The sequence below is a fragment of the Pelophylax lessonae genome (assembly GCF_965119305.1).
Source record: "Pelophylax lessonae genome assembly, chromosome: 11".
NCBI lineage: Eukaryota > Metazoa > Chordata > Amphibia > Anura > Ranidae > Pelophylax > Pelophylax lessonae.
In genome coordinates, this window is record NC_138778.1 from 199,310,682 (window position 1) to 199,333,024 (window position 22,343).

General features: G+C 49.1%; 1 protein-coding gene across 4 annotated transcripts in view; it reads right to left on the reverse strand.

Moving 5' to 3' along the window:
* The window catches only part of TAF4 (TATA-box binding protein associated factor 4), a 136,424-nt gene extending 117,925 nt beyond the window's left edge, over window positions 1-18,499 (reverse strand). For 2 of the 4 annotated variants that reach the window (XM_082271520.1, XM_082271518.1), the window contains exons 1-2: window positions 17,804-18,499; window positions 12,549-13,463 (exon numbers count right to left, since the gene is read on the reverse strand). In XM_082271520.1, coding sequence (XP_082127646.1) covers window positions 12,549-13,463; window positions 17,804-18,092 — 1,204 coding nt within the window. In that variant the 5' untranslated portion in view covers window positions 18,093-18,499. The remainder of the gene's footprint in view (window positions 1-12,548; window positions 13,464-17,803) is intronic. The other 2 variants (XM_082271519.1, XM_082271521.1) reach the window with 2 other exon arrangements.
* Between the last annotated feature and the right edge of the window lie 3,844 nt (window positions 18,500-22,343).

The following is a 22,343-nucleotide window of genomic DNA, read 5'->3' on the forward strand; positions in this document are numbered from 1 at the left end:
GGGACTGAACATGTAGAATAAGATCAGAGGAACACACGGCACGGAGAGAGGTCTGCAAAATGAAGACGAGTTAAGAAAAATAATCGTGTTTCAGCTGAGCTCCACTCATCCAGACACCATCAAAAGTCCCCCCACCCTTCCCCGTGAGACCTACTTCAGTCTGTGACCACAGACCTTTAACTGAACCTAAAACACCAAGACAATTTTTTAAAAGACTGAAGGAAGTCATGTGAGCACAGTAGCCAATCAGATTGCAGCTGTCAATTTCAAATGCGTTCTATCAGCAACTCCGCTGATTCTGGCTGCACAAAAAAAAAAAAAAAAAAAAAAAAAAAGAAGAAGAAAAACACATGGGACCTTCACCTAATCTTTAGGACACAGCCACACGGAGTTCACAATCAGGAGAAGGAGATATCAGTTTATGGGAAGCAAAGAAATAGAACTTTAATGTCATGGTAAATACAATTTAAAAAAAAAAAAAACACAATAAATCTCTCTATAATATAATATATTATATATATTTATTTTTTTTTTTTTTTTTATTAATACTGTAAAAAAAATTTTATATATATCAGGGTTTTTCAAAAACGATTTTCCGCCACTAACTCTATTATATTTACATATAGTGCAGGAACATTTTGAAGAATATATATATATATATATACACATATACATATACACACATATATATATACACACCCCTCACATTTGTGTAAATATTTTATTACATCTTTTCATGTGATAACACTGAAGAAATGACACTTTGCTACAATGTAAAGTAGTGAGTGTACAGCTTGTATAACAGTGTACATTTGCTGTCCCCTCAAAATAACTCAACACACAGCCATTAATGTCTAAACCGCTGGCAACAAAAATGTGTACACCCTAGGGCTGGGCGATAAATCGATTTTTTGGTTGGAAACGATTTTTGTTAAACTCAAGTTTTTTGTACAATACTAGCCACCGAACTCCCCACCGCCGCGCCTGGATGTGACGTCAGCTGCGGGGCGGGCGGTGCGCTGTGATAGGTAGTCTCCCCGGCCTGGATGTGACGTCAGCTGCGGGGCGGGCGGTGCGTCTGTACAGGCCGGGGCTGCGGCGCGCTGTGATGATCACAGCGCGCCGCAGCCCCGGCCTGTACAGACGCACCGCCCGCCCCGCAGCTGACGTCACATCCAGGCCAGGGAGACTGTCTGTACCTATCACAGCGCACCGCAGCCCCGGCCTGTACAGACGCGCCGCCCGCCCCGCAGCTGACGTCACATCCAGGCCAGGGAGACTGTCTGTACCTATCACAGCACGCCGCAGCCCCGGCCTGTACAGACGCACCGCCCGCCCCGCAGCTGACGTCACATCCAGGCCAGGGAGACTGTCTGTACCTATCACAGCACGCCGCAGCCCCGGCCTGTACAGACGCACCGCCCGCAGCTGACGTCACATCCAGGCGCGGCGGTGGGGAGTTCGGTGGCTAGTATGGAGAACAGCATATGACGTGGCATACAATGTGGACAACCAGGGATGGTGGAAATGAGGGAAAACTATCTAGGTCGGCTAAAACTGAAGTGGTAATCCCATTTTGGAACCAATATTCCCAGTGACATGAACACACTTTGCATCTTCCTAAAGCTGAAGACACCAAGTTAACTTGTAATGAGACATGGACATTGAATATAAAAACATGTAATAAAGTCTGAATTCTTCTTACTGCAGCATTTTCAAAAAAACAAACAAACATACTAAATAAAAAGCAGTAGAACTCAAAAAAAAAAAAAAAAAAAACTCGAGTTAAAACAAAAAAAAAAAAAAAAAGAAACGTTTCAGCCCCGGTTCACACTACTGCGAGTGCGGGGTTCGCATGTAATGTCGGAGCGCACAGCTCCTTCATTACATGCGATCGGCTGTGCGGTGCGAGTTTAGCCATACACTTTGGCTAAATTCGCACCCACAGCAAACTCGCACAGGACCCTTTTTGGAAGCCGCATCAGGATCGGATCGCACAGCGGTTCACACTTGTGCGATCCGATCCTGTGCGAACTGCACGATCGCACTGCGATATGCGATCAAACTGGGGGTGTCGTTAAGATTACATTGACACCCCCAGCGTATCGCATATGGCAGTGTGAACTGCCGGGGGTGCGTGTGCCATGCGGGAACAGGCTGCGAGTTTGCAGCCTTCCCGCATCGCATAAGGTCCGGTTCACACTTATGCGATGCAGGAAGGCTGCGAATTCTCAGCCTGTTCCCGCATCGCACACGCACCGCCCGCAGCTGACGTCACAACATCCAGGCGCGGCGGTAGTCCGTCAGAGTCAGACACACATATACAGCGCTTCTCCTTCCTCAGTCCTCCCTCAACACAGTGAGCTCTCCTCCCTCCCCGCTCAGTGCGACGCCCCCGCGTCTTCTTTTACTCTCTAATGTCTAGTAGTCTATTAAAAGAACAACACAGTCAAAAAATTCTACGCATTTTAACTCTTGAGGAGTTAAAATAGCAATAAAGTTGCACTTTTGACACTATATCTGATGTCTGCAGTCTTTTTTTTTTTTTTCCAATGCACTTAAAAAATAACTAAAATCGAATCGAAACTCGAATTTTTCTTTAAAAATCGAAGATTTTTTTTTAGGCAAAATCGCCCAGCCCTAGTACACCCCTAAGTGAAAATGTCCAAATTGGGCCCAATTAGCCATTTTCCCTCCCCAATGTCATGTGACTCGTTAGTGTTACAAGGTCTCAGGTGTGAATGGGGAGCAGGTGTGTTAAATTTGGTGTTATCGCTCTCACTCTCTCATACCGGTCACTGGAAGTTCAACATGGCACCTCATGGCAAAGAACTCTGAGGATCTGGAAAAAAGAATTGTTGCTCTACATAAAGACGGCCTAGGCTATAAGAAGATTGCCAAGACCCTGAAACTGAGCTGCAGCACAGTGGCCAAGACCATACAGCAGTTTACCAGGACAGGTTCCACTTAGAACAGGCCTCGCAATGGTCAACCAAAGAAGTTGAGTGCACGTGCTCAGCTTCATATCCAGAGGTTGTCTTTGGGAAATAGATATATGAGTGCTGCCAGCATTGCTGCAGAGGGTGAAGGGGTGGGGGGGGGTCAGCCTGTCAGTGCTCAGACCATACGCCGCACACTGCATTAAATCTGCATAGCTGTCCTCCCATAAGGAAGCCTCTTCTAAAGATGATGCACAAGAAAGCCCACAAACAGTTTGCTGAAGACAAGCAGACTAAGGACATGGATTACTGGAACCATGTCCTGTAGTCTGATGAGACCAAAATAAACTTATTTGGTTCAGATGGTGTCAGGCGTGTGTGGCGGCAACCAGGTGAGGAGTACAAAGACAAGTGTGTCTTGCCTACAGTCAAGCATGGTGGTGGGAGTGTCATGGTCTGGGGCTGCATGAGTGCTGCCGGCACTGGGGAGCTACAGTTCATTGAGGCAACCATGAATGCCAACATGTACTGAAGCAGAGCATGATCCCCTCCCTTCAGAGACTGGGCCGCAGGGCAGTATTCCAACATGATAACGACCCCAAACACACCTCCAAGACAACCACTGCCTTGCTAAAGAAGCTGAGGGTAAAGGTGATGGACTGGCCAAGCATCTCACCAAATCCAAACTCTATTGAGCATCTGTGGGGCATCCTTAAACAGAAGGTGGAGGAGCGCAAGGTCTCCAACATCCACCAGCTCTGTGATGTCATCATGGAGGAGTGGAAGAGGACTCCAGTGACAACCTGTGAAGCTCTGGTGAACTCCATGCCCAAGAGGGTTAAGGCAGTGCTAGAAAATAATGGCGGCCACACAAAATATTGACATTTTGGACCCAATTTGTACATTTTGACTTAGTGGTGTACTCACTTTTGTTGCCAGTGCTTTAGACATTAATGGCTGTGTGTTGAGTTATTTTGAGGGGACAGCAAATTTACACTGTTATACAAGCTGTACACTCACTACTTTACATTGTAGAAAAGTGTCATTTCTTCAGTGTTGTCACATGAAAAGATATAATAAAATATTTACAAAAATGTGAGAGGTGCACTCACTTTTGTCAGATACTGTGTGTGTGTGTGTGTGTGTGTATATACATACATGGCTTGACAAATGTGCTTGGAATCTATAGGAACCAGCTAAAAAAAAAAAAAAAAAAAAAAAAAATGAAGATATGAGCCATTTTTTCCCCGCGCATGCCGAATGGCTGGCTTCTGAAAGACTGGCTGTCATACACACAGGCCACATAGTGACCAGTTTTTATTGAACCGGCTGATGGTGCCCAGCATTCGACCCGTGTGTACTTGGCCTGATGGTGTGATGGGCAGTGGCTCACTAGGGAAAGACAGTGCAGCAAGGTGGGGGCGATAGGAGATCCAGTAACCCATGCCACCTTAGGCCCCTTTTTTATGGGCACCTCCACTAAGCGGAATCTGCTTGCTCAGCGGGGACTTCTCTGCTAATCCCATCTGAACAGGCAGATGACAGGTCTTGTCCGCTCCGCTATGCAGAGCAAACACTAACACAGCCCCGCTCTCCTCTATGGGGCAATCAGATGGAAATGGACTGCCTGTCCCATTTCCATCCGATTCAATCCATCGGAGGGATGTAAAGTAGGACCACCATCCATCTGTTTTTGGCGGACAGGATCGGATGGCAGCGGACATCCACTGTTCCATGGAGGAGACTGGAGGGTCCGATCAGGTCCGTCCGAAAAACTGACAGGTGGACCTGATCCGACAGCCTGTGTGAAAAGGGCCTTCGGCTGTGTGGCATGACAGGGAGAGAATGAAAAATAAAAAATGTATTTTCATGGGAAAAAAAAAAGAATAATAAAAAACGGTTTCCATCTTTGTGGGGTTGTAAAGGGAACGGAGACCGTTCCAACCAGCTGCCCCACACTCCCTGTCCACTCACCGGTAAAGACAGGGTGCCAGATCAAGCCGGCAACACCTTCAGCCTCCTCTGTTTGGAAAGAGATGGGTGGGCGCACTGGGCAGTGAGAACAGACAGGGGAAACCCTCAGCGCCACCATTGACTACTTGTTGCATCCCTGGCCACCACAGGAGGGCGCTAGTTCCCCAAAGTGTCTCGCTCCAGCAGGCCGCAAAGCCACGGCCTCAATTACCGGCCGGCACGGCATTTTAGTCCGCACACCCGCGGGCAGGGGCCACATGGGGACAACAAACAGCCCAACCTGCAAAAACTAATTTCAGGAAGGTGGCACTCCACCTTCACCTCCCCCCACTAATTTAACACCACTAGAGGATGATCAAATGAAATGCAATCAGTATACGGAGGTTTACTTCCTCGGAGAGATATAAAAACACTAACCACCATGACCACTTCAGTGATTTGAAGTGGTCATGGTGGGAGGAGTCAGAAACACTGCACATGCTGTTAAACTTACCATTATGTGCTGGGGGCTGGTTGCACCCCTAATAGGGCTGAACGATAGTAGGTAAGTCTCTCTGCATTGATGGGGTGGCACGCTGGTCACTGCATTGATGGGGGGGGGGGCACGCTGGTCACTGCATTGATGGGGGGGCACATTGGTCACTGCATTGATGGGGGGGCACACTGGTCACTGCATTGATGGGGGGGGGGGCACGCTGGTCACTGCATTGAATGGGGGCACGCTGTAGTAACTCTGCACTACTAAAAATGCGCGAAAAAAAAAAGGATCCGCCGCAAAAAAATATCGCAATATATATCGTTGGGGGAAAAAATATTGCAATGTGATTTTTTTTTTCAATATCGTGCAGCCCTAACCCCTAGCACATATGACTTACTGCTGGCGGGTAATGCTGGCTCCTCTGAGAGACATCAACAGAGTGTGCATTTAATATCACTCCGCCTCTGACAGGATGGGGCTGAAACTATACAGGATACATCGGCTCTGTTCTGACAGCCCGGAGCCGGGATATCGCATGGCACTTGCGGGTGTCAGGGAGCCTCAGCCCGCATGAGGGAGAATCCCGCACCTCACGGGAGACTTGGGATGTCTGGCATGGGGAGAGGACACCTACTGAAGTGCAGCCCAGGTGCCATGCCGCTTTCTAGTCGCCAATGCGACCTGGCGCCTGGGATTTGTCGAGCCCTGCATTTATATATATATATATATATATATATAAGATAGAGATATCTATCTATCTATCCACTGCTCAAAAAAAAAAAAAAAATACTTTTTAATCAGAGTATAGCATCAAGTCAATTCAATGGACATTGATCTGGTAAGGTAAGTAGCAGAGGGGGTCGTTAATCAGTTTCAGCTGCTTCAGTGTTCATAAAATTAACAACAGGTGCACTAGATGGGCAACAATGGGATGACCTCCAAAACAGGAGTGGTTTTACAGGCCACTGACTTTTTCCTTACTCTTTTCTATCTGTTTTTACCTAGTGTTGCATTTGGCTAGGGTCAGCATCACTACTGGTAGCATGAGGCAATACGTAGACCCTATAGAGGTTGCACAGGCAGTCCAACTCCTCCAGAACAGCACATCAATACGTACCATTGACAGGTTTGCTGTGTCTCCCATCACAGTGTCAAGAGCATGAAGGAGATTCCAGGAGACAGGCAGTTACTCGGAGAACTGGAAAGGGCTGTAGAAGATCCTTAACCCATCAGCAGGACCGGTATCTGCTCTTTTGTGCAAGGAGGAACAGGATGAGCTCTGCCAGAGACCTACAAAATGACCTCCTGCAGGCCACTGGCATGAATATATCTGAACAAACAATGAGAAATAGACTTCATGGAGGGTGGCCTGAGGACCCGACGTCCTCTAGCGGGCCCTGTGCTCACTGCCTGGCACTGCGGAGCCCGATTGGCATTTGCCATTGAACACCAGAATTGGCAGGACCACCACTGGCACCCTGTGCTTTTCACAGATGAGAGCAGGTCGTGAAAGGGTCTGGAGAAGCCATGGAGAACATTATGCTGCCTGTAACATCGTTCAGCATGACAGGTTTGGTGGTGGGTCAGTGATGGTCTGGGGAAACATATCCATGGAGGGACGCACAGACCTCTACAGGTTAGACAATGGAACCCTGACTGCCATTAGGTATCGGGATGAAATCCTTAGACCCATTGTCAGACCCTACGCTGGTGCAGTGGGTCCTGGGTTCCTCCTGGTGCACAACCATACCCGGCCTTATGTGGTGAGAGTATGCAGCCAGTTCCTGGAGGATAAAGTAATGGATACCATTGAATGACCCCCATGCTCGCCTGACCTAAATCTAATAGAACACCTATGTTTCAGTCTGATGCCACCAGGTTGCAACTCAGTCTGTTCAGGAGCTCAGTGATGCCCTGGTCCAGATCTGGGGGGAAATACCCCAGGGCACCATCCATGGTCTCATTAGGAGCATGCTCCAACATTGTCAGGCATGCATACAAGCACGTGGGGGCCATACAAACTACTGAGTACCATTCTGAGTCGCTGCAAATTTCAAAATGGACTAGCATTTTTTCTCTTTGATTTTCGGGGTGTCTTTGAATTCAGCCCTCTGTAGGGTGATAATTTTCATTTCCAAACGATGTGGCATCCTTTCCTTCCTAACACATTACCCAGTCCATATCAGTATAGATATCCAGCATGAGATTTTTTTTTATGTGTTTTCAAAGTGTTCCTATAAGATTTTTGAGCAATACATACTAAATATCTCCACACACAAAATATATACACATACACAGTGCCTTGCGAAAGTATTCGGCCCCCTTGAACTTTGCGACCTTTTGCCACATTTCAGGCTTCAAACATAAAGATATAAAACTGTAATTTTTTGTGAAGAATCAACAAGTGGGACACAATCATGAAGTGGAACGGAATTTATTGGATATTTCAAACTTTTTTAACAAATAAAAAACTGAAAAATTGGGCGTGCAAAATTATTCAGCCCCCTTAAGTTAATACTTTGTAGCGCCACCTTTTGCTGCGATTACAGCTGTAAGTCGCTTGGGGTATGTCTCTATCAGTTTCGCACATCGAGCGACTGAAATTTTTGCCCATTCCTCCTTGCAAAACAGCTTGAGCTCAGTGAGGTTGGATGGAGAGGGTTTGTGAACAGCAGTTTTCAGTTCTTTCCACAGATTCTCGATTGGATTCAGGTCTGGACTTTGACTTGGCCATTCTAACACCTGGAAATGTTTATTTGTGAACCATTCCATTGTAGATTTTGCTTTAGGTTTTAGATCATTGTCTTGTTGGAAGACAAATCTCCATCCCAGTCTCAGGTCTTTTGCAGACTCCATCAGGTTTTCTTCCAGAATGGTCCTGTATTTGGCTCCATCCATCTTCCCATCAATTTTAACCATCTTCCCTGTCCCTGCTGAAGAAAAGCAGGCCCAAACCATGATGCTGCCACCACCATGTTTGACAGTGGGGATGGTGTGTTCAGGGTGATGAGCTGTGTTGCTTTTATGCCAAACATAATGTTTTGCATTGTTGCCAAAACGTTTGATTTTGGTTTCATCTGACCAGAGCACCTTCTTCCATGTTTGGTGTCTCCCAGGTGGCTTGTGGCAAACTTTAAACGACACTTTTTATGGATATCTTTAAGAAATGGCTTTCTTCTTGCCACTCTTCCATAAAGGCCAGATTTGTGCAGTATACGACTGATTGTTGTCCTATGGACAGAGTCTCCCACCTCAGCTGTAGATCTCTGCAGTTCATCCAGAGGGATCATGGGCCTCTTGGCTGCATCTCTGATCAGTCTTCTCCTTGTATGAGCTGAAAGTTTAGAGGGACGGCCAGGTCTTCGTAGATTTGCAGTGGTCTGATACTCCTTCCATTTCAATATTATTGCTTGCACAGTGCTCCTTGGGATGTTTAAAGCTTTGGAAATCTTTTTGTATCCAAATCCAGCTTTAAACTTCTCCACAACAGTATCTCGGACCTGCCTGGTGAATTCCTTGTTCTTCATGATGCTCTCTGAGCTTTAAATGGACCTCTGAGACTATCACAGTGCAGGTGCATTTATATGGAGACTTGATTACACACAGGTGGATTCTATTTATCATCATTAGTCATTTAGGTCAACATTGGATCATTCAGAGATCCTCACTGAACTTCTGGAGAGAGTTTGCTGCACTGAAAGTAAAAGGGGCTGAATAATTTTGCACGCCCAGTTTTTCAGTTTTTTTATTTGTTAACAAAGTTTGAAATATCCAATAAATTTTGTTCCACTTCATGATTGTGTCCCACTTGTTTTTGATTCTTCACAAAAAATTACAGGTTTTACATCTTTATGTTTGAAGCCTGAAATGTGGCAAAAGGTCGCAAAGTTCAAGGGGGCCAAATACTTTCGCAAGGCACTGGGTGTGTGTGTGTGTGTGTATATATATATATATATATATATACACACATACATACATACACACACATACACCCACTTATTTTTCTTACTCTATAAAAAAAAAAAAAATCTAGATCCACTTGTGAATGGGGTTGTAAGCGATTACATGCAGGAACCACAAGGGTTGGAAACCCCATTGAAAGCACCTGGAGACTGACAGCTGCCGCCTTTTGCGTCCGCTTTCATATAATTGCCAAAGCTGCGATTACCTCCAAGTGATTGGCCCTGGACACAGACTCTTGTTGCTTTCAAGCAGGGCTTCCCTCCTGCAGCAAATTGCCAGGAACCCCGCCTGGGTTCCCACATGGAATTGCAACATGGTTGCAAATGCAGCCTAATGAAGGTGGTTACATTTGCTCTTCATGGTCCCACTGTATGTAAGGAATGTAGCCACCCTCCTGAGACCGGCTCAGTGACAGATGTTGGAGGTACCTGTATATGCAAAAAAAGATGCATGCACACAGTGGAATCATCAGGTGCAATAGTGGATGGGATTTGTAGTATGGTGGGAGCGGCACATGTGACTGCAGTCTACATACCCACAAAAACAGAAGTGAAAGGAAAAGAGCCTCCATGGAAGGGTGCAAAGAGGAAACAATTTGTGAAATCAGAAGATTTGAATAACTGAAGTAGTACTGTATGCTGGACTGAGATTTTAAATTAACATGCAGTGTTTAGGGACACGTTAAATAGCCAATCCAAAAAACAAAAGCAGTGCACCCAGATGTCCTGGTTACATTTCATAGAGGATAAAACGGCTGGGACCACTGATAAAACACACATCAGTTCCTATGGAGGAAATGCTTCAGCATCCGAGTACATAAACCTCTAGTGACACCAGCTGACGGACTTCACAAACTGATAGTCAGGATTTTATTCAATTCTAAATGATTAGAGGCATAAATAAAGAAATAAAAATGAGAACATCTAAAAGTATATACCAAAGTTCTAAAAACACAACAGATTTGGGGGTCATTTGTACCATCAGATGACAACTAAACAACCAAAAAAATAAAAAAGTAGCATTCAAACTACAAGTCAGAAAATAGCATTCCAAATTAATATAAAAAATGACAATAAATCTGAAGCTTCTATAGTCCCTTGCAGCCAGTTCTCCGATTTATTGACAAAAGCGAGTTTGACCATGTTAGTTTTAGGTTCTGGCAACATAAATGGGTTAAATCAGACAATCGTAAAAAAGATCAATAGAACGGACTGCAAGCCTTGAAGAGTGAAATAGGAGTTGTGCTGCCGAGAGATCCGGTGGAGGAAGGCACACCGGGACAAGGTGGGTTGAGGGCACTCTAGGTGACTCGGATTGGAACTCTTCACAGGATGGTATTTGCACAGAACGAATAGATTACACAATGCTCCGGGTCTCACTCTTTCCAAGCTGTCAAAATGCTGCCCCATGTGACCCTCATACAAAGCTGTGGCTTTCAGAGCAGGGTGACAATGATTGGTTGGATGAACAGGCACATGTAGTATAAACACAACTAGAAGAGGGAGGGGTACACACAGCACGCCTCTCCCAATTCACACTCAGCTGAACTGGTCTTCTAATGTTGAAGAGGTTGGGTAACTTTTCCTAGTCACTTCTTTACTTCTAAAGAGTGCCAGGCAGATGCCCACCCTAATCCAATCACCATGGTAAAGAAGATTGTACAGTCCCAAAACAGGACCTTCCCATTCACAGACAATCGACATCTGCATATGCCATGGGGATTAGACTGAAGCACCCGTGCTACCTTTATCATATAGATTTTGGGATATTATCCCAACATGCATGGCAACTGAAGAAGCTGCGAAACATCTTCTGGTACAATCATTTTTATTGAAGATTTGGAGATGGCAAAAGAACTGAGCAAGTATGCATGGGGATCAAAATAAAGAAGTGTAAAAGTAGTGACGTAGATGAGATCACATAAAATATAGCATTTTTGTACAATAAAATGTCCATAATCAAACCTCACAGCAGGGACCGTCAGTCTGCGTAGATGACCTAGGTCCAGGGACTCGAACATAGCTGTTTAACACCTTTGACATTACAGAACAAGTCCAGATCATTGAGAACCTTGACAGACACATTCCATGACCCGGATCAATGAGAACCTTGACAAGACACATTCCATGACCCGGATCTATGAGAACCTTGACAGACACATTCCATGACCCAAATCATTGAGAACCTTGACAGACACATTCCATGACCCGGATCATTGAGAACCTTGACAGACACATTCCATGACCCGGATCAATGAGAACCTTGACAGACACATTCCATGACCCGGATCAATGAGAACCTTGACAGACACATTCCATGACATGGATCATTGAGAACCTTGACAGACACAGTCTATGACCCCGATCAATGAGAACCTGCACAGGCACATTGCATGACCCCGATCAATGAGAACCTGCACAGGCACATTGCATGACCCCGATCAATGAGAACCTGCACAGGCACATTGCATGACCCCGATCAATGAGAACCTGCACAGGCACATTGCATGACCCCGATCAGTAAGGACCCTCGCAGACATTCCATGACTTGAAACAATGAGAACCTTCACAGATACATTCCTTCACCTGGACCAATGACAACCCCCACAGACACATTCCATGACTCAGATCTATGACAACCCCCACAGACACATTCCATGACTTAGATCAATGAGAACCCTTCACAGACACATTCTATGACCCGGATCAATGAGAACCTCCACAGACCTTACATGACCTGGATCAATGAGAACCTCTACAGACCTTACATGACCCGGATCAATGAGAACCTCCACAGACCTTACATGACCTAGATCAATGAGAACCTCCACAGACCTTACATGACCTGGATCAATGAGAACCTCCACAGACCTTACATGACCTGGATCAATGAGAACCTCCACAGACCTTACATGACCTGGATCAATGAGAACCTCTACAGACCTTACATGACCTAGATCAATGAGAACCTCCACAGACCTTACATGACCTGGATCAATGAGAACCTTCGCAGACATATAGCATGATCTGGATCATTGAAACCCTTCACAGACACATGCCATGACCCGGATCAAGAGAACCTTCACAAACATATTGCACGACCTGGATCCATAAGAACCTTCAGTCATTTACCATGACATGGATCAATGAGAACCTTCAAAAACACATTGACCCAAAGACAATATAGTTTCTTACCTGGAGGAAGCTGAAAGTTTTGGATGTTTGGTGGGTTCTGTGGAGGCTGTGGCACCCGCGGCGCTAACATAGGTGGTGTTATGGTCGCCCTGATGCCACCACCCGGTGCTGTAGGAGTCCTTGGCAAGCTTGGAGGCACAGTGCTGACTGTAGGTTTGCCCATTGCTGTCGGGGTGCCAGGAGCTGCTACTCCAGGGCCAGGATGTCCTGCTTGCATAGTCTGTCCAATAACCATATTCCCAGGGGTAGGCTGGCTCTGCTGAGGAGTCTGAATAATAGTTTTAGGGGACTCAGATTTGATCACCTGGCTAGGAGCCGGGCTGGGCTGGCTGTTCATTTGCAAAGATACCCCACCAGGTGTTGGCAAAGGGGAATTGATCACAGTATTGCTTCCGTTCTGGGTGGCTGGCACTCCCTGATGCACAAGAGGTCTCACCAGCGCTACAGTAGTGGGTACACCTGCCATGCCTGCGGGCTGTCCAGCTGCCCCTACAGTCGATGCAGATGAGGAGATGACAGAGGCCGACACATTGGTTGTTGCAAGGTAAGAAGTCTGGATCACCGTATTGGCAGCTGCGTTCACACCGCCCTTGGTGACAGGAGCAGGGCCATTGTTGACAAGATTAACGCCTGGCGTTGGGTTACTGTTCCCCTGAAACGGAGCTCCATGTCCTCCAGGTCCATGAGAATTTATAACAACATTATTTCCATTCATGGTCTGAAGGGCCGCAGGTTTGCCATTACCTGAGCCGTGGTTGGGCAAAGCAGTTACAATGTTGCCTAGGATCCCAGCTTTGGCCTGACTGAGCGGTCCTCCCGTCTCTGATCCAGCAGACTGAACTCCATCCGGCTGAGGGACTGTTTGCGGTCGGGTGTTGTTAATGACGCCTCCTTGGACTCCAGGTAAAGCTGCTCCTAGGAAGCAAAGACATATGGTGAAATAAAGATGTATAGGGTCCAATTCTATAAACAATCTAAAATGTGACAACAGCACACAACTTCTGTTACCAAGAGAACTTGATATGAACCAATGTACATCTCTGAGGCTATTGAGCTTAAGTCATAGGCTAAGGCAGATCCCAAAATAGGATAAATACGGGTTACTCACTCTAATGTAATGCAGCAAAAGAACATCTACATGTTTATTAGGGTTATGTGCTCCTTGACCTTGGTTGCATTTTATAGTAATCATTTCTTCAAGTCAAGTCTCTCACCAACAAAAACCATGACACCTGTAACCTAAGCTGTCATTATACATCAGAGGGGACCCCCGTATAAACCCCCAAAATAAATACCAATGTGGGAGCTTGTTTCTAAGGATGACTACGTGTCCCATGAACTCTCTTCTGTCATATACTACCTGAGATTATGACACACCTTTAAAAGTCTATGGAGGCCCTTAAACCCTACAGGAGCCACCCTCAACCTTTTTACCATGGAGGAACCCTTGAAATACCTTTCTGGCCTAAGGGAACCCCTACTAACGATTACTAGATCTACAGCCTGTGGTACATTGCTGTGATAGTCAGTGGAAAGAATGCTGCTTACATGTATGGTTGGTCAGTGGGAAGAATGCCCAGTACATATATTACGAGTGAGAAGAATGCCCCTAACACACATGACGAGTGAGAAGAATGCCCCTAACACACATGACGAGTGAGAAGAATGCCCCTAACACACATGACGAGTGAGAAGAATGCCCCTAACACACATGACGAGTGAGAAGAATGCCCCTAACACACATGACGAGTGAGAAGAATGCCCCTAACACACATGACGAGTGAGAAGAATGCCCCTTACATATATGACGAGTGAGAAGAATGCCCCTTACATATATGACGAGTGAGAAGAATGCCCCTTACATATATGACGAGTGAGAAGAATGCCCCTTACATATATGACGAGTGAGAAGAATGCCCCTTACATATATGACGAGTGAGAAGAATGCCCCTTACATGTATGACGGGTGAGAAGAATGCCCCTTACATGTATGACGGGTGAGAAGAATGCCCCTTACATGTATGACGGGTGAGAAGAATACCCCTTACATATACGACGGGTGAGAAGAATGCCCCTTACATACATGACGAGTGAGAAGAATGCCCCTTACATACATGACGGGTGAGAAGAATGCCCCTTACATACATGACGGGTGAGAAGAATGCACCTTACATACATGACGAGTGAGAAGAATGCCCCTTACATACATGACGAGTGAGAAGAATGCCCCCAACACACATGACGAGTGAGAAGAATGCCCCTTACATACATGACGAGTGAGAAGAATGCCCCCAACACACATGACGAGTGAGAAGAATGCCCCCAACACATGACGAGTGAGAAGAATGCCCCTTACATACATGACGAGTGAGAAGAATGCCCCTTACATACATGACGAGTGAGAAGAATGCCCCTAACACACATGACGAGTGAGAAGAATGCCCCTAACACACATGACGAGTGAGAAGAATGCCCCCAACACACATGACGAGTGAGAAGAATGCCCCTTACATACATGACGAGTGAGAAGAATGCCCCTAACACACATGACGAGTGAGAAGAATGCCCCTAACACACATGACGAGTGAGAAGAATGACCCTTACATGTATGATCAGTGGGAAGAACCCCCCACCCCTTACTAAAAGGATCATTGGTGTCAGTCTTTACCTACCTGAGAGGCAGAAATAGCCCATTGCTTAAGGGACATCTAGCAAACTCTAGAACAGGGGTCTCCAAACTACGGCCCTCCAGCTGTTGCTGAACTACACGTTCCATGAGTCAGTGTAAAACTCTGACATGACCAGGCATGATGGGAATTGTAGTCCCTGAACAACTGGAGGGCCATAGTGTGGAGACCCCTGACCTAGAGGAACCCTGGCTGAGAATGATTGCTCTACTGCTGATGTCCCCGGACCTTAGGAAGCATACCCAGGCCTGATCACCCAAGTCTGCATTACTAAGGTGCCTGGCATCACCCTCCTACAATAAAGCTGCATAGGATCGCCCCATAACACAGCATGCTGAAGGCAGGACTAGCCAAATGTTAGGACAGGTAATAGAAGGTCTCTGGTAGCTTTGCATACTAGGTTTGGTTTTCGGCACATAGTGATCACTCTGCAATGGTTTACTGAGTGCGCTTTATACCAGGCTATGTGCCCTGCCACCCTCACCCAACACCACTCATCTCAGGGCAAGTGGAAGGAATTCTATGGTCAGCAATGAGGACATTCCACCCTTTTCACAATTACTGGAAAATCAGGACAGTACGCCAGAGTAGTCCTGGTAACCCCGGCATTAGCTGCCCCAGAAGTTTCAGCAAGTTCAGCAATCAGACCCCAATAACCTGAACCACACAGTTGGCGACCTCTGGGCTTATGGCTGGAACGTGGTAGTTGTCAAAGCCCTGGCACCCCAGGAGAAACGACAGCTACTACCTTCCATTAGCTACTACAGATAAAAGCTGGTATGACCCCGTTCACCCCTCCCCCCCCCCTATGTGACACTGAATGACTGCCAGAGCTTCCAGCTTCTTGTGCCCAGTATGCCCACTCGCCTCAAGATTTCCAGACAACCTTCAGCAGCCGTGAAATTGCTTGCCACTCTCAACCTTGTTGCTGGGGTGCAGCAGCGGGCACACTCCCCGACAACCCCAGGGTACACTCCCTGCCACCCCCAGGGCACAGCGGACACATCTTTGACACCTGAACATGGTAGTTGTCACAGCCCTGGCACCCCAGGAAGAGATGACAGCGGCATGACAGCTGCTACCTTCCAAGCGCAACCAAAGCTGGCAGTGGGCATGGCGTCATTCACCGTCCCAGGTAACCCTGCCACCCTTACAACTGCAAGAGCTTCCCACTACTAGTGTCAGGTATACCCAGATGCCACAAGCTTACCAGACAATCTCCTACAGCCGACATGACATCACTGACTCCTCACCAGCCTGACAGCAACATATTGCTGGGGTGCCGTAGCTGGCATGCTTCGGTCACCCTCAAAGCAAACCTAGAACCCTCCTGTCACCCTTGGGGGCACAGTCAGCATAGTCTTGTTGCGCTCTGAACACATCTGACATGCTTGTCACCTTCTGGGCATGCTCCTGTCACCCTTCCGGGCACACCTGGCACCCTCCTGTCAAACCTCGGTTAAGTCTAGCACCCTCCAGGCAAGACTGGCACCCTCTCGGCAACCTCCGGGCAAGACTGGCACCCTCCCAGCAACCTCCGGGCAAGACTGGCACCCTCCCAGCAACCTCCGGGAAAGACTGGCACCCTCTGGTCAACCGCCAAGCAAGACTGGCACCCTCCGGTCAACCGCCAAGCAAGACTGGCACCCTCCCGTCAACCTCCGAGCAAGACTGGCACCCTCCCGTCAACCTCCGGGCAAGACTGGCACCCTCCCGTCAACCTCCGGGCAAGACTGGCACCCTCCCGTCAACCTCCGGGCAAGACTGGCACCCTCCCGTCAACCTCCGGGCAAGACTGGCACCCTCCGGAAAAGACTGGCAACCTCCTGTCAAGCTCTGGGCAAGACTGGCCCCCTCCTGTCACCTTTAGGGCACAGTCAGCAAGCTCTTCTTGCCCTCTTAGCACAGCTGGCATGCTTGTCACCTTCTGGGAAAGCGGATACCCTCTGGGCACACCCGGCAACCCCTGGGCAAGCCTGGCACCCTCCTGTCAACCTCTGGGCACACCTGGCACCCTCCTGCTACACCCTGCACAGTTTGGGTACACCTGGCATCCTCTTTCACCCTCCAAGCACACCTGGAACCCTCCTGTCAACCTCCGGGCAAACCTGACACCCTGCTGCTGCACCCTGTACCCTCTTTTACCCTCCAGGCACACCCTTTAGTCACACATGGCACCCTCTTGTCACACTCAAACACCCTTTAGGTGCACCTGGCACCCTCTTGTCACCGCTAGCACCCTCCAGTAACCCCCAGGTGATAGTGGTCACACTCTTGTCACCCTGGGGTCACAGCGGGCAGCAGACACCCCCCGGCCCCACTGAAGAGGTGACAGCGGGGTGACATACCCCAACTTCCCCGCACAGACCCCAGCCGGGCCCCAGTCACCCCCCAGGGTCACCCTGAGAGCGGTCAGCCCCCCGTCACCTGACTCCCGGAGCCCCCAGACACCCCAGGGTGATGCCCCCCCTCCAGGCACCCTCTCCTGCCCCCCCTGGGTGGCACACACCAGCTGGCCTCCTCCTGTCACCCCCAGGCTCCCTCCCTGGCCCAGCCCGCCCCTCTCACCCGTCTTGGGGAGGTCCTGGGGGAGTCCGATCTTGGCCTCCGGCTGTCCCCCGGCGGTGGCGGCGGCCCCTACCCCAGCAGGGCTGGCAACATGGTTGGCGAGGGCCTGGCTGCGGACCTCGGGGGGCCCCGGGTGCGGCTGTGGCGGCTGCTGCGGGTGGTGGTGGTGATGGTGGTGGTGGGCGGTGGCCGCCAGCTCGGACTCCAGGGAACCCACCAGATCGCTCACCACTTTCTCGTCCACGTCCGTGTTGAAGAAATCATCCAGCAGATCCGAACCCGCCGCCATCTTTACTCCGCCGCTCAAACTCAAGAGGGCAGCGGCCTACTGCGCCTGTGCGGCTGGCCTACCACGTCACGGGCACACAGGGAACCCATTGGACGGCGGCGCCCTATATAAGGCGAGGGCAAATGGCTGCGAGCGGGATTTGGTGGTGCGGAGGGCTGAGGAGAGGAACGGGGGAGGGGAAAGGAGAGCGGGGCCTGGCGGGAGGGTGAGAGGAGTCCGGGCTGGGAGTGGAGGAGGAGGACCGGGGATAGAGTGAGGACAGCGGAGGATCGGGCGGGGAGGGAGAGACAAGCCTTTGTCTGCAACATTCAAAATGGCTGCGGGTGAGCGGAGCACTACCACACCTGTCCGGGCTGAGAGAGAGCGGGGAGCCGGGGACGGGAGAGCCCGCGCCTTTCCAATACACACCCCGGGGGCGGGGCTGGGACACCCGGAGGGAGGCGGAGATACGCAGGCGGTGCTACGGGGTCATTTCCGGGTGAGCGGGTGACATGCCGTTCCGGGATAAACGATTACCTACCGGGAGAGGGAGGCCGCCGGCCACGTATCCACCGGAGAGACCTGAGACTACCGGGGAGAGACATGTACCTACCGGAGAGACCTGAGACTACCGGAGAGAGAGGTGTACCTACCGGAGAGAGAGGTGTACCTACCGGGGAGAGAGGTGTACCTACTGAGACCGGAGACTACCGGGGAGAGAGGTGTACCTACCGAGACCTGAGACTACCGGGGAGAGAGGTGTACCTACCGAGACCGGAGACTACCGGGGAGAGACATGTACCTACCGAGACCGGGGAGAGAGGTGTACCTACCGAGACCGGAGACTACCGGGGAGAGAGGTGTACTTACCGAGACCGGAGACTACCGGGGAGAGAGGTGTACCTACCGAGACCTGAGACTACCGGGGAGAGAGGTGTACCTACCGAGACCGGAGACTACCGGGGAGAGACATGTACCTACCGAGACCGGAGACTACCGGGGAGAGAGGTGTACCTACCGAGACCGGAGACCACCGGGGAGAGACATGTACCTACCGAGACCGGAGACTACCGGGGAGAGACATGTACCTACCGAGACCGGAGACTACCGGGGAGAGAGGTGTACCTACCGAGACCGGAGACCACCGGGGAGAGACATGTACCTACCGAGACCGGAGACTACCGGGGAGAGAGGTGTACTTACCGAGACTACCGGGGAGAGACATGTACCTACCGAGACTACCGGGGAGAGAGGTGTACCTACCGAGACCGGAGACTACCGGGGGGAGAGAGGTGTACCTACCGAGACTGGAGACTACCGGGGAGAGACATGTACCTACCGAGACCGGGGAGAGAGGTGTACCTACCGAGACCGGAGACTACCGGGAAGAGAGGTGTACTTACCGAGACTACCGGGGGGAGAGAGGTGTACTTACCGAGACCTGAGACTACCGGGGAGAGACCAACGGGTCATGTATCTACAGAGATTCGTACCTACCAAGATGTGAGACTACAGGAGAGACCACCGGGGCATGTATCTACAAATACCTGAGACTATCGGTAGAAACATGTACTGACCGGGAGAGTGACCACCAGGGCATGTACCTTCTGGGAGAGACCTGTACCCAGGGAGACTACATACCGGGAATGACTGCACCTACTAGGGCATCCCCTTAATATTGAACCCACTGGGAGACCCCCCCCCTTCCTGTACCAGAATACCGCCCCAATACTGTACCAACCAGGTCATCCACCCCCCAATACAGTACACACCAGGGATCCTCCCTCCCCCATTGGAAGCCCCTAATACTGTACCCATTAAAGGATCCCCCCTTTCCCACTGGAAGACCCCCCCCAATACTCTACCTACTGGGGGATCTTCCCCCACCAGAAGACCCCCCCCCAATACTGTACCCACCAGGGCATTTCCACCACCACACTAGAAGACCCCCCTCCCCCAATATCGTGCACATGGAGATCCCCTTCCCTAAATATTGTTACTCTTGGGAACTTCCCCAAATGCTGTACCACCAGGACACTGTACACCCCCCTCCCCCCAGGAAGATTTCCCTCCTCTATATTCTGCCCACCAGGAGACTTTCCTCCTTCTCCCAATACTGTACACATTGGGGATCCCCCACCCACTCACTGGCAGACTCCCATCCCTCAATACTTAACACATACCCCTATCAAGACTACCCCAATACTGTACCTGCTGGGGATCCCCCACCTGGAAGACCCCTCTCCCCAGTACTGTACACACCTGGGATTCCCCCCTCCCCAAGGGGAAGACTACCACACTACTGTACCCACTAAGAGAACTTCCTCCCCAATACTGTACACATTCGGAAGCCAACCCCCCCCCACACACACACACACACACACACACATATATATATATACACACACACACCAGAAGATCCCACCCAATACTGTATCCACTAGGGCATCCCCCACTGGAATACTCTCCTCCTGCAATTGCCCACATCCCTCCACTGTACACACCACTGAGCTACATCTGACCTGCTCGTCACTGAGCCTGGGACAATGGGTGCTTATCCACTGAACCCCACACAGGTTATATATGGCTCAGTACCTACCGTATCACCTATGGCAGGGATCTTCAAACTACGGCCCTCCAGCTGTTGCAGAACCACACATCCCATGAGGCATTGTAAAACTCTGACATTCACAGACATGACCAGGCATGATGGGAATTGTAGTTCCTGAACAACTCGAGGGCCACAGTTTGGGAATCCCTCACCTATGGTCTCCAGGCTGTGTATAGAATGACTCCTTGTAGGGACTCCTAAAACTATAGCTGAGTGGCAACACTGACAGATGTTACAGCCAGCCATGCTACCGGGGCATTAGACGGCTCATTCCTATAAATGGCCGGTCTGTACACTGCACAAGGCAACAAAGTAGTGTAAATGGGCCCCAACTGCTCATGGAATGCTGGTGTATATGTGGGGGTCTCAGATACACTTGCTTTGCACACTTATTCACCAGTATGGATATTCATTCACTGGTGGGGAAAAATAAAAGTAAAGCATGGGCTATCTTCACACCCCTAGGCCTTCCATTACTTGGCTTTATGGCCAGTAACGGGCACCTCTTAGCAAGCCTTGTAATACACCTTCATCCCATTTGCCTAACCAGTAATGTTTTATCCCAGCAATGCCTCCCAGTTGTGCCAGGCTCTGTAACCACTGAGTTACATACTTCTCTGAGCCATGCTTTTTGGCAAATGCCACATTCTGGAAGGCTTTGCATTCATGGACTTTCTATTAGAGTAAGTTCACCTTTTGAGAAAGGATAAAAAGGTGAACTAACTCTCTACATGCCCCCACCCCTCTATTTCCTATTCTACACCCTCACCCTGGTCTCCTACATGGGCGATGCAGTTTCACCATCCATGCAGCCCAGTGTGGTGGTCCTGGGGTTTGAAAACCATGCTGTCCTTTCCCTAGAGCAGTGATTTGGCACCCCAGATGTTTTGTAACTACATTTCCCATGAAGCTCAACTACAGTGCAGAGTGCATGAGCATCATAGGAAATGTAGTTCCAAAACATCTGGGGTGCCAAGGTTCCCCATCACTGGTCTAGAGGGACCAAGATGAATCAGATCATGGAAAGAAGAGGAAGAACAGCATAGTTTCCAAACCCCAGGACCACCACACTGGGCAGCATAGACAGTGAAACTATCACCCACAGAGGTAAGTACAGTAGGGACTGGTCGGGTGTTAACTTTTTTTATTCCTCAAAAGGTGAGTTTGCACTATAAAGTTGATGCACACCCTAAACTGAATGACGTTTCCTTTGTGAAAGCACTGGGTATCCTAAACTATGACCTTCCCTCCTCTAATAAAATACTTGTTTTTGCCTTTATTTTTGTTCTTTGCTGCATCTCCGTACTTCTGATCATCTGCAGCCTCTTTGTTGCCACTTTCTGTCTACGGGGGCTCCAGCCATTGCTGTATGGGGGGGGGGGGGTCCAAGGAAGGCTTTCTTGATGAAGACTACAGTAGACCATGCACATGGCATTTTGTGATATAATGGCACCCCAATTCGTATGGAATTTTTACTTTTAGATTTTCTTATCATGTGTTTGAGCCTGAGTGGTGCCAACAAGGAGGAGCTGGAAGAACATTTTGCAACTAATAAGAACAACTGGCAACAAGTCAGAAACATGATTGGACATAAAAAGGGCAACTTTCTGAGTCAGTATCTCAGAAGTAAGGATGGGGAGAGGTTCACAAAGCTGTGTCTA